Source organism: Eptesicus fuscus, chromosome 11 (assembly GCF_027574615.1).
Source record: "Eptesicus fuscus isolate TK198812 chromosome 11, DD_ASM_mEF_20220401, whole genome shotgun sequence".
Classification (NCBI taxonomy): Eukaryota; Metazoa; Chordata; class Mammalia; order Chiroptera; family Vespertilionidae; genus Eptesicus; species Eptesicus fuscus.
In genome coordinates, this window is record NC_072483.1 from 75510779 (window position 1) to 75523278 (window position 12500).

The window sequence follows — 12500 nt, forward strand, 5'->3', positions numbered from 1 at the left end:
GGTGATCTTCATAGGAATAAGTGATACTACTGACTGCAAAGTTGCTCAAGGTGGAAACCATAAGTCATACCTGATTGCTCTTTTTCTTCCTTATCATTAAGTTCTGTCAGTGTCATCTCAAAATGTGCCCTGAATCTTGAATTTTTTCACTTTTTTCTGTATTTACTACTGTTTACACTTTAGTCCAAGCCATCATCCTATTATCTCTCCACAAAGTTCATAAGTGGTCCCTTCCCTCACTTTCCTCATGCTTGTCAGTGCGCTTAAAGTGTAAACCACATCCATACTGCTACCTGCCATAAATCTTTCAGTGGCTTCCGGTTACAATCAGAATGAAACCCAAACTTTGCACTAAGGTCTACAGACCATGGATGGGACCTAGTTTCTGCTCCCCTCTTGGACCACACTTCCCTTTGGCTCACCGAGTTCCAGCCACCTCCTCTCAGTTCATGAAGCATCAATCTCACTCCTGGCCCAGGGCTTTTGTACATGATAGTTCTTTCATCTGGAACATATTTTTGCCAAATATGTGTGAGGTAACTTCATCAGTTACACTTCAGCTCAAATGTCACCTCCTCCAAAAGGCCTCCCATGATCCTCTTATGAAACGATGCCCACTCCCTGTTTCTACTCTAGCAAGCAGATTTACTTTGTCTCACGGTGCATAATAGATTAGTGACAAACTGCTGAAACATAACAGACTCCATGAAATTATATGTAACGTGCATATATGCATGTGTGTGAGTGTGTGCGTGCGTGCGTGTGTGTGTGTGTGTGTGTGTGAGTGAGTGTGTGTGTGAGAGAGAGAGAAGGAGAGAGCCACACGTACATTTAATTGGATTCTAAAGGGATCTGTGACTTAAAATGGCCAATGAAAGATTAAGAGAGGCATGAGAACATCTTAAAAGAAAATGTCATCTTTAAATGACATAAACATAGGAAAGAAACAGTTCAGAACAGTTTGGGTTCATTTGGATTCTATGGTGCCCAGAATTAGGGTAGCTGTTCCATTCTTTGCAGATTTGGAGTTGTGTAAGTGCTGAGCAATGCCACAAATACCATGCACTTTTAAAAGAAGGTTTTGATACACAGACAATAGAGGGGTGAAGGCCTGGGAGTAATGGGTGCGGAGTGGAGGGGTCAATGGGAAAAAAACAAAAACAAAACAAAAGGGACATCTGTAATACTTACAACAATAAAGATAAATTAAAAAAAATAAAAATAACAAATAAATAAAAGATGGTTTGGATATATCCCAGCGACTTTTAACCAATGTAATGCAAGAATTTTAAAACATGCAATACCTGACTTTTAGGGGCACTGACCACTTTTCCCTTAGATTGTCAAATTAAAAAATATAAACAGCCATTATTTATTGGAATTCAGATTCTGCTGAGTGCGTTGATAATTACATATATTTTTAAAATTCTTTTTCAGTAACTGTGTAAGTGACTGCCTTGGAACCGAATGTCCAGTGTGTAATACCCCAGCCTGGATACAAGATGTGAAGATAAACAGGCAGTTGGACAGCATGATCCAGCTCTGTAGTAAGCTCCGGAATTTGCTGCATGAGAATGAGCTTTCAGGTGAGCATTGGCACTGTCTCCCTTATTCAGGTCACCGATGAACTGTTGATCACATGAAGTGTGTAAAAGCTATCAGGAACTCTGAATGGTGTGTTTCAGATTTTAAGATTTATAGTGTTTGGAATTATTTTGAGTGACAGATACCTTAGAGGTAATTAAGTCTCACTCCTTTTTTATCGATGAAAAACCAAGGGCCACAGAGGTTAAATGATCTTGTCTAAAGTCACACATGTAGTTGTACCAAAAGCAGGAGGAACAGTCCATTTCTTCTGATTGTCAGTCCAGACTTTCTTTTACTACTTCCACTGCCTGCTTTTTCAGTTACGATCATGTCTGCGTAATAAGTGGAGAGTAGTGATTTTATCCTTAAACGCACTTAAATACACTTTTATAAGATAGAATACAACCTCCTTCCATGGATCACTTTTCTAGACTGAATTAAATGAGCACATTTTTGAAGAGCAAAAATCTAATACTCACTTTTTTTTCTATGTAAATGGGGGTTAATGTTTTTCAAATTGTTCTTAGACTCTGTGTATTAACAATGTATCTTCCCATTGTGCTTTCTGCTGAGAACTAATTAGCTGTGGAAAGAAAGTAGTGTTTTGAGTCTTCATAGTTAGATATGGGAATTGTCTTTTTAATGACCAGATCACTTCCTTTTAGCGTGTGTTCCTTTATAGGAGAACCTATTCTTGGCTGGCAGAATGCCACGATTGATAATGCACATATGAAAGGGCTGGATTTCTATTTTAAAATCTTTTGATCTTCATTTTCTGACATGATGTGTCACTGCCAACTATTAATGGTGAAGTGATTTGGCAAAATAAATAAATACTGAGTCTTATTGACTCGGTCCATATTTTTAAGAATTAAAATCATAGTTACCTACAAAAGGTTTTCTTCATCTAGTTATCTGATTATTACTCTCTATTCTTTTATGATAAAATGTGCTATAGTGATAACATTTTATTGACTTTCAGATGTAATTATACATATACACATTTTTAAAAGTACTACCTTTTTGAAAAAATGCTGTGTTATAAATCTCTTAAGAGCATAATGAGGAAAAGTTTTATTATTAAGTTCATCTGTATTCTTTTCCTTCTTATTCAGAGACAGTGCTAATAGTGTTTATTTTCTGATTAGAGAGATTAGTGTTTGATCTGGTACCCCCCTCCCCAACATTGATTAAAGCAGGAGTCCTTAATCAAGAGTCTGTGCATCTTTGGCAGTGATGGGGGTGGAGGGGAAGGATTAGTGAGCCTCTTGAGTTAATTATACAGTGTGGAAAATGTTCATGTCTCTGTGAAAGTGGTTTTCATGAGATTCTTAAAGATGTGTGGTCTGTTAGGAATATTGGCCAAGATGGAAGTTTGGGGTGCTGCTGCGAGATTTGTGTCTGTCATGATGATTTGCTTTGATTCTTCTCCAGTTGCTGTGTAGTGATTATTAGTGCTACTATAGTGATACTAGCTTGCTGGGGCTGCCATAAGGAAGGAGCACACTGCACATGTGGGGGAGGTTTGAAACGACAGGAAGTCCTTATCTCCCCGGTTTGCAGGCTAGTCCAAAATCAAGATGTAGGTAAGATTGGTTCCTACAGTGTCTGTGAGGGTAGGATGTGTTCCAGGCCTTTCTCCTTGGTTTGCAGATGGTGGTCTTCATATTCACATGTTTTTCTCACAAGTTTGGGTCAGGTTTCCCCTTTTAAAAAGGACACCAGTCATACTGCCTTCGAGTCCCATCCTGTGCATTACCGCTAATTACATCTGTAATGACCCTGTTTCCAAATAAGGTCACATCCGGAGGAGCTGTGGGTCGGATTTCTTTATATGAATTTTAGGAGGGACACAATTTAACCCATAACAGCAATGTGACATTTTTAATGGTGACAGAGTAACCCTTGAGGAGTGGTAAATTATGGAGCCTGGGGTACCATGGGTGCAAAGAAAAGTAAGAGGACTTCTTCAGAAATTTTACCTTGGTTAGTGATGTTTGAATTATCAGTCTGGCTTTCATCTTTTGTGGACCATGATTGTGAAAAATATTTCATCATTTAAAAATATATTTAGGAAAATTATTGAGTTTAGAAACAAGTTTTTGTGTGGGATCTGAGGCCATTCAGAATGCCATCTTTCTCATCTGAGAGTAGAGGTTTGAACTTGGGGAAAAATTAGGGTGATTAGTTTTCTGAAGGCCATTTTTCGTTTGTTTTCCTTATTATATAATGAACTAGAGGTCCGGTGCACAAAATTCGTGAACGGAGGAGGGGGGTGTCCCTCAGCCCAGCCTGCACCCTCTCCAATCTGGGACATCCCTCTCACTATCCAGGACTGCTGGCTCCCAACTGCTCGCCTGCCTGCCTTCCTGATTGCCCCTAACCACTTCTGCCTGCCAGCCTTATCACCCCCTAACCACTCCCCTGCCAGTCTGATTGATGCCTAACTGCTCCCCTGCCAGCCTGTTTGCCCCTAACTGCTGTCCCCTGCAGGCCTGGTCACCCCTAACTGCCCTCTCCTGCAGGCCCAGTCACCCCCAACTTCCCTCCTCTGCTGGCCTGGTCACCCCTAACTGCGCTCCCCTGCAGGCTTGATCGCCCCCAACTGCCCTCCCTTGCAGGCCTGGTCCCTCCCAACTTCCCTCCCCTGCTGGCCATCTTGTGTCCACATGGGGGCAGGATCTTTGACCACATGGGGGCAGCCATCTTGTGATTGGAGTGATGGTCAATCTGCATATTACTCTTTTATTAGATAGGATAGAGGCCTCGTGCATGGGTGGGGGCCAGCTGGTTTGCCCTGAATGGTGTCCTGGATCAGGGTGGGGATTCCCTTGGGGTGTGGAGTGGCCTGGGTGAGGGGCCTGTGGTGATTTGCAGGCTGGCCACGCCCCCCGGCGACCCAAGCGGAGTTCCTGGTAGCTGGGATTTATTTATCTTCTACAATTGAAACTTTGTAGCCTGGAGTGGAGCCAAGCCTCCTGCTTGCTCCGTAGCGGCAGCCATTTCTGTTGGGATTTATGTATCTTCTATAATTGAAACTTTGTAGCCTGGAGCGGAGGCCAAGGCAGGCCAGGGCTTCAGAAGCTTGGCTTCCTCCATTGCTGAGGGCAACCCTAGCCTCCTGCTCTTTCCAGCTCCGTGGCTGCCGCCATTTCTGTTTGGATTTATTTATATTCTATAATTGAAACTTTGTAGCCTGGAGTGGAGGCCTCGGCCAGCCAGGGTGTGCGGAAAGCTTGGCTTCCTCCATCACCGGGGAAACCCAAGCCTCCCTCCTGCTCTCTGTGGCCGCAGCCATCTTGGTTGGGTTTATTTGCATACTCGCTCCTGATTGGCTTGTGGGCATGGCAGAGGTATGGTCAATTTGCATATTACTCTTTTATTAGATAGGATAATTACTTCAGTTCTTACCAGACTTTAGTAGTGCTAGCTTTAGCGTTACTTACTTTATGATGAATTGAAATTTCACATTTTGCGTAATATATAAGCAGAATTTTAGGAGCTAGAAGGTTATCTTTAATCCCTTTATTCTGCAGATAAGGAAATTAAGGACCTACGTTAAGCCAGGCAGTCAGATTGTAAGTTTCTTGCTGTTTGTTTTGTCCTTTAGCACATTGCTTTTGTTAGAAGTATAGGTGTTCATTATGTTTGTTGAATTGTGTTGGAGAAAAATTGGCAGTATTAAGACTTCACTCATATCCCAGACACTAAACTTAATCAAAACAAAACAAGTTTAAAACAAATTCTTAGGTTGTGCTTTCAACAATTCAATTTATAGTGCTAACATTCTTCTTTGCTAGTTTTATAGAAGATGATAAATATAAATTCTCTCTGAAATATAAATGCTATCTGAAATATAAATTTCTAATCCAGTTCTCATTTCCATGATGAAGCTTTTTCTACTTATTGTAAATTAAATTGTCATCAACCTTTCCTCTCGATGTCCCTTAAAACAAACTAGGCTGAAAGGGCATTTGAGAGTGTTTATTTATAGTTTATCTATTCAATATATTTTATGTAGTACCTTTATGTTAGTTTATCTAGCAAGTGCTTAAAGTGGTGGAAGGTGAGTGAGGTGAGTAGGTAGAGATCAATAATAGTTGGATCAAATAATGAGGATATTGGAAATGATCTCCTCATAAAATAAGGGTATTAGATTAAATGATTCCTGAGGTCTAGCTCCAAAATCATATGGATAACTGGTCTAGTGTTGAAGGTGAATTAGGTGGAATGGTTGGACTCCTTCCACATTTTCTCTATTTTTTTTTAACCTGTAGTTCACAATTTATCTTTCAAATGAACCTTGTTATTTGCACTTACTATAAAATATATAATCACTGTAATTAAGGTGGATAATTAGGAAGAACCTGTCAAGTCAGGGACATAGTATATGGTATACACTGGAGATAAAGCAGCCTGATTTACAGGAATACTCTCTAAAATCAGCTTCTAAATAGTTGAATAAATTTTTCTCGGTTCAATGTATTTCAAAGTGAAGAGACTGTCTGTCATAAATTTTTCTGACAAGCATTTATGGATAATTTTATCTTATTCTTTATAACATAATCTGCTTTCTACTAATGGAGTTAAGTTTAAAAGTTTTTATTTTCTCTTGGCCCCGTCATATTAAATCAGACCTTGCAGGTGCTGGTCAGGTTCTGTGAAATATATGTTGGTGTTGGTGACATTAAAAAAAATTGTGATTATGCTTTCAATAGGATCACAACTTTATTTTCTGGTTTCAGGAGAGAGGCTGGTCTCTCTGTGGCAAATTACATAGTGTTTCATATATGCTGTGACTTTTTTATAATAGATGAAGATGAGCATTTGAATAGCTGTGTTTTATTTTTTAGGTAGAACTGAATACTTCTTAACTTACAAAATAATCATCTTTCAGTGAAGGCGTTAATGTTGCACAGATGGTAGCGAAGTACTTTCCTTTGATTTTTAATAAGGGGCTAGTTTGTCAACGAGATTTCTCAACTTCTGTTGCGAAACCTACAATAGGATCATTTGAAAGCCACACAGTGTTCATCATTATAATCCTTTGATGTAGATTAATGATCGCTGAATCACATTCGCTAATTGCTTGCCTTTCCTATAGTTTATTATTAAATTTTAAGAATAAACTTGGCTGAGCAGCTCCTTGGCCACATGTGCACCTCTGTTCCTGGATAGTTAGGAGTACTCAGAAATGTTTAAATTCAGAGAATAGAATTCTTTTAAATGCCATCATTATGAGGTTTACTATGTAGAGGAAGGACTATGTGTTTTTCTTCATGAAATGAATATAATAATTTTTTATGCTTAGAAGCATTAACCCATATGAACTGTTGCAGCTGTCAATAGTGTGGTTGATGTTCTAGGAGTGGTGGGGGTTATGCTTTTTATCGTTTTAACTGTGATATGCTGTGTAAAGCCCAGAATTTACAACATACTTGTTGTTGTGGTCCTTGCTTAGGTAGGACAAGATACACAATTAAAATAATTCTGAGTAAATGTAGTACTACTGGATGACTAGTGAAATTGTGTGCCTATAAATTACGTGAATACATGCTGTTTTCACTTATTGCTTTATAAGATAAGAAATATGTATACCTGAGTGAAATTTGTTGTCTTTTTAGATTTAGAATTTTTTAGTCAGTTGGGTATGTTGCTACTACTTACAAGCCTTAATTTTTTATTAAATGTCTAATTCTACAGTAAGTTTTATGAGCATTGAGACTTCAGGATTTGACTTTTTAGTTGAAAATGTCATTATGTATGTTTAAAATAAATTTTAAAAAATTAAATACAAGTTATTACAGACTACCAGTGGGTTCACCTCTATTTAGTCTTTGTAATCCTGAGTCTTTCTTAAAAAGTAATCCCAGTAACATTTCCTTTTGACCTTTCCTCTAGACGTGAGATTGTATCAGAAGTGACTTAGTTTGAAATCTACTTATCACTGCAGAGGAAAGACCTTGTTGAATTTAGAAATTCAGTCTCTGTGTGAATGGATGTTTCATTCTTCTGTTTTGATTTCCAAAGTCCTGTCCTAATAACCCTTGGTGGACCAGGTGCTGTTCGGCTAGGACATTATAAGGATGTCAGAGGGTCTGCCCTTACTCACAGACACACTCTTGCTTCAGCTGGGTTTAACAGTTAGTCTTTCCAGTGTAGTTCTGCCATTTTTCCACCAGGAGGAAGGGATGGCTTCTTTGGAGTGGAGTAGAGTTTGATAGAATCCCTTTGCTAGGCAGGGATCATGTCTGTAATTTCTAACTGAGATATACACTATTTGTTTTTCATAATCCACCTTTTTTCTTTCTTTTTTATAAACTTGTTTTTGGCAGATCTGTTTGTAAAGATAGTAGTTTTATACTCAAGAAACATGAGGTAATAAATAGAAGAATTAATTTTGAACTTTAGATTTTAGTTTAATAATTTTATAATGTATTATTAATTTTGAACTGATTAGTAAGTGTTCTGTGTGAAGAAAAAATGTCTAAAAGGAATTAAAATATTTTATAATTTCCTTTTTCTCACTAATATTTTAAGACATGAGAAAGTTGAAAAGAAATCAAGAATAAGCACACTTGACAATTTTATGTAATACTTTAGTAATATGACATGTTTATTTCCTGTACAGTGGATGTTACCAGTCCTTAGTAGTAAGATATCATTGGCTTTCCTCTCTTTAGATTATTTATTTATTTAATATATCAATTATATACTTAATATATGGCTCTTATAACCACCAGCATACTGTATGCACTACTTATTTGTTCATATTTTCTGGTCATCCTCAGTGGAATATAAGTTCCCTGTTTTCTTCTCCAGTCCCTAGAACACTGTTAGGACTAAGGTAGGATTCTGTGAACATTTGTTTGAATGTCCAAATATCTCTGCTTACGGAGTTCATAGTCTAGGACAGGAGAAAGGGGTACATAAATTAAAGGTGATACACTTTAGGAAAACCATAAACAAAATTCTGTGGGAGCTCAAGCTGGGAGAGATTAAGTTGATGTGACAGATTTCTTTTCCTTTTTTCTATCAGATTTAAAAGAAGAAACATCCAGGAAAAGTTTATTTAATCATGCAGAAAGTAAGAAGAATTCAATAAAAATGTGGTTTAGTCCTCGAAGTAAGAAGGTCAGATACGTTGTAAGTAAAGTTTCAGTACAAACTCAGCCTCAAGTGATAAATGATGAAAATGCTCAGCAGGCCTCGACGTATGAATATGTTTCTATGAGTCCTCCAGTAGACTCTTCTGCGAGAGCTAAAAAGGCTTCTACAAGATCTGGGAAAAAACAGAAAAAGAAAACTTTAACTAAAATCAACCAAATGTGGAATTTAGAGGCAGACAAAAAAGATGGTCAACTTGACTCCAAAGAGAAATTTAAGGAAAAGCTGGTATCTTTCTCTGTCCAACCATCTGTTAATGCTAGTCCTCAGAGAAACGGTGAAATAGACTTATTAGCAAGTGGCTCTGTGGCAGAAGATGAATGTTTTGGAAACTTAACCGAAGTCTCTTTACCATTGGCTGAGCAAATAGAGTCTCCAGAAATCGAGAGCAGGAATGAAGTCCTGACTCCTGAGAAGAATCTCTGTGAAAATGATCTTTCATCTAAGAACGGAAAACGTGGGCGTCACAGGAGACTTTCCAATCCCATTGCTAAGAGATGCAGAAGCAGCATTCCCAGCACCAGTGAGAATGTTGTTAAGCAAACAGGGCTCTCGGAAAACATCCCATTGCCTGGCTCTTCTTTGCAGCCTTCAAGCAAACTTAAAGTTGGAGACAGAGGAAGGAGGAAAACCAGAACTATATTGGATGAATCCATGAGCTCCTCACCAGGTACACCACCTTCCACACTGAATAGTACAAATTACGGGCGAATGCTGTCCAGCCCCTCAGCCATGAAACTGACACCCGGTAACCTTACGACTGTGAAAAGAAATCATAAGGGCGAGACTTTGCTCCATATTGCTTCAATTAAGGTACGAAACTTACTTTGAAATCACAATTTCAGGATGAGACCAACTATAGAACAGTTTCTTTGGAGTTTGTGAGAAATGAGGAAAAATGACTAGAATGATTGAACTCCCACAGATGTGATACTTAAAGGTTGAACCAGAGAAATAGACTTCATAGGGACTAAAGCCCATCTCAGTTGGGTCCCCAGGCCTGAGGAACATGATCTTTAGGAAAAAATCAAGGTTTCAATATTTTAGCTTCTCTTTGGGCAGGTGCTTTTGTTTTTGTCTATTCCATAATAGTTTGTTCCATTTTCACCATTTTGTTTACCCATTCTTCTCATGCTTTATGAATAAAGGTAATTGCCAAGTGACTGCTGGCAACATGTCTTTCTAAGCAATAGAGCTAGGGGCACTGTGAGAGGTGGCAAGCTCCTAGAGGGCACAGCTAGAATTTGGAAGGTTGAAGATGTGATCTGTATGTTTCTCCAAAGATCAGGAAATTCTACTGTGAGAGTGGCTCCCGTGGTTCTCCACAGAGGAGCTGTTCTGTGCCCTCCTGCCAGCCATTCCTTTCACTAGCCTGTTCGTTGAAGTTAATTCTCTTTATTTATTGCCTCAACACCTGGGGTGTGACAATGTCTGTGTTGGAACCTGGCTGGTTTATGGAGCATGAGGTGGTTAATCTTTGAAATGGAAAATATGACATGGGAGAGCTTAATACTAAATGAAGATAGGTTTTAGGGTATTCCAATAAATTCTCTGGGAAGTCCTTGGGTCCTTTGTATGGATAGAGAACTTTGGGAGGTCTGGAAGGAACCCCTTCGTGAGGTTGGTGACATAAAACATCTGGGGAAGAACATGGGGTAGACATTGAGTCCAGGGACCTCTGTATTTTTTGTGTGGAGAAAGGGAAAAGCACAAAAATGAGTCTTTTCCAATTTTAGTGTTTTATTTTTTCCTAGCTTTATCTTCCTATATCTGATGCAGATTGGGAGGGAGAACCTGCAATATTACTACATACTCAGGGTTACATATCCTTTGAACAACTTGAATTTTCAGAATTAGCTCTAGTTTGATTTTTGCAAAGCATAATTTTAAAAACCAGACTATTTTTTGTCTTCCTTGTTATAAATAATGTATATACATATACACATAAAGCTATTATAAATCTTAACATACTATTAATGCTTCGTAGACATAAGTAGCTAACATAATAATTATTTTTTGTTCACTTTTCTGAATAGTACATAAAAATGTGGCTACTTTAGTGTCTACATTTTGCTTTCTGGGAATTATTTTCAGACCACTAGGTAAGCATCCACCTATATTGGTAGATAATTTTTCTTTTTCTTTTTTTTTTTAAAAAATATGTTTTTATTGATTTCAGAGATGAAGGGAGAGGGAGAGAGATAGAAACGTCAATGATGAGAGAGAATCATTGATTGGCTGCTTCCTGCACGCCCCACACTGGGGATCGAGCCCGCAACCCAGGGCATGTGCCCTTGGCCAGAATCGAACCTAGGATCCTTCAGTCCGCAGGCCAACGTTCTATCCACTGAGCTAAACTGGCTAGGGTGATAATTTTTCTTTTTAAGAAGAAAAATTATTTATCTTGATTAATGAGGATCTCTAAGACCTGGAATCTAGGACATGGTTTGGTAAATGCTTTTTTAAAGGGCAGTTAGAGTAAATAATTTTAGCTTTGCACATCAAATAGTTTCTATAACAACTATTCAACTCTGTCTTGGTAGTGCAAAAGCCGCCATAGACAATATGTAAGCCAGTAAACCTTCACATGCACAAGCAGATAGGTATCTGGCCCACAGGCCATAGTATGCCAACACTTGGTAGGCCATGGGAAAAAGCCACAGTAGAATCTTCAGACAGGAAAACATGGTGGCATGAGCTGCCTTGTGACTTTTTTCCATTGAAGATTGTTTCACACTCGTTCTGTGAGATTGTCATTTTACGGAGAGTCTTTCCAGCATTAGAGTTACCACTTAGATTCTTTTGAACTTATCAAATATTGTTATTAGTTGGCAGGTTCTGATGCAGTACACTTGTGAAAAGCTAATTGATTTCTATTGTTTTTTAAATCACTATTTAACAATAGTGTCTCTTTAAAAATGTTATTAAAATTAACCCCTACCCAGCTTGATTCTAATAGAACAAATACTTGAAAGAAACTTAGTGGATTTGTTTGTGTGTGTGCATCTGTGTATTATAAATAATATTTATTTTAGGTTTTTACCCTAATTTTTTTCATTTGCAGCTGAAAACAAAATAATCTGTGTGTACTAGAAAACCAAATATTGCAATTCTGCTGTCTTAACTTGTGCTTTGTATCCACCTCCTTGAGAAAGGATTAGCGGGGGCTCCAAAGTTAAAACTACTATAAAATGAACAAGGCACAGAAAAGAGGACAAGGCTTTCTGCTGCTGAATAATGAATATAGATTTGATGACCTTTCAGACAGCCAGAGCAAATAAGGGGAAGTACCAGGTTTTATGTGTCAAAAGATGGATTTTAGTCGTCGTCATTGTAGTTGTTATTTTTCCATAAAGTGTCTTGGTAGACGTGCATTTCCCATGTTTCCATTGCCCCTCAGGTTCGATGAGCTGTGGTTGTGTGATGCATGCTTGGTGTATGCACTGAGGGCAGAGGACCCTGGTAGTTTGAATGTTCTCAGCTGACTAGCTTCCCTTGCTGCAGTGATGATGGCTTTACAGAATGACCTCTGAATTTGGTAACATTATTAACAAAATTCTTTAATACTAGAGGCCCAGTGCATGATTGAATCATGCATGTGTAGGGTCCCCCACACGCTTTCGCTTTCGATCGTGGAGGGAGCTGGGTGCCTGTCCGCTGGTGCACCAGGCCTTTCAGAAGCTTCCGGCTCAGCGGAGGCTTCTGAAAGGCCTGGTGCCGGAGCAGACAGGCACCCAGCTCCCCTG

At 38.7% G+C, this 12500-nt stretch overlaps 1 protein-coding gene across 1 annotated transcript in view; it reads left to right on the forward strand.

Moving 5' to 3' along the window:
* BARD1 (BRCA1 associated RING domain 1) overlaps nucleotides 1-12500 on the forward strand; it is a 66699-nt gene that overhangs the window by 12426 nt on the left and 41773 nt on the right. The window contains exons 3-4 of the mRNA XM_028151075.2: nucleotides 1438-1586; nucleotides 8627-9567. Coding sequence (XP_028006876.2) covers nucleotides 1438-1586; nucleotides 8627-9567 — 1090 coding nt within the window. The remainder of the gene's footprint in view (nucleotides 1-1437; nucleotides 1587-8626; nucleotides 9568-12500) is intronic.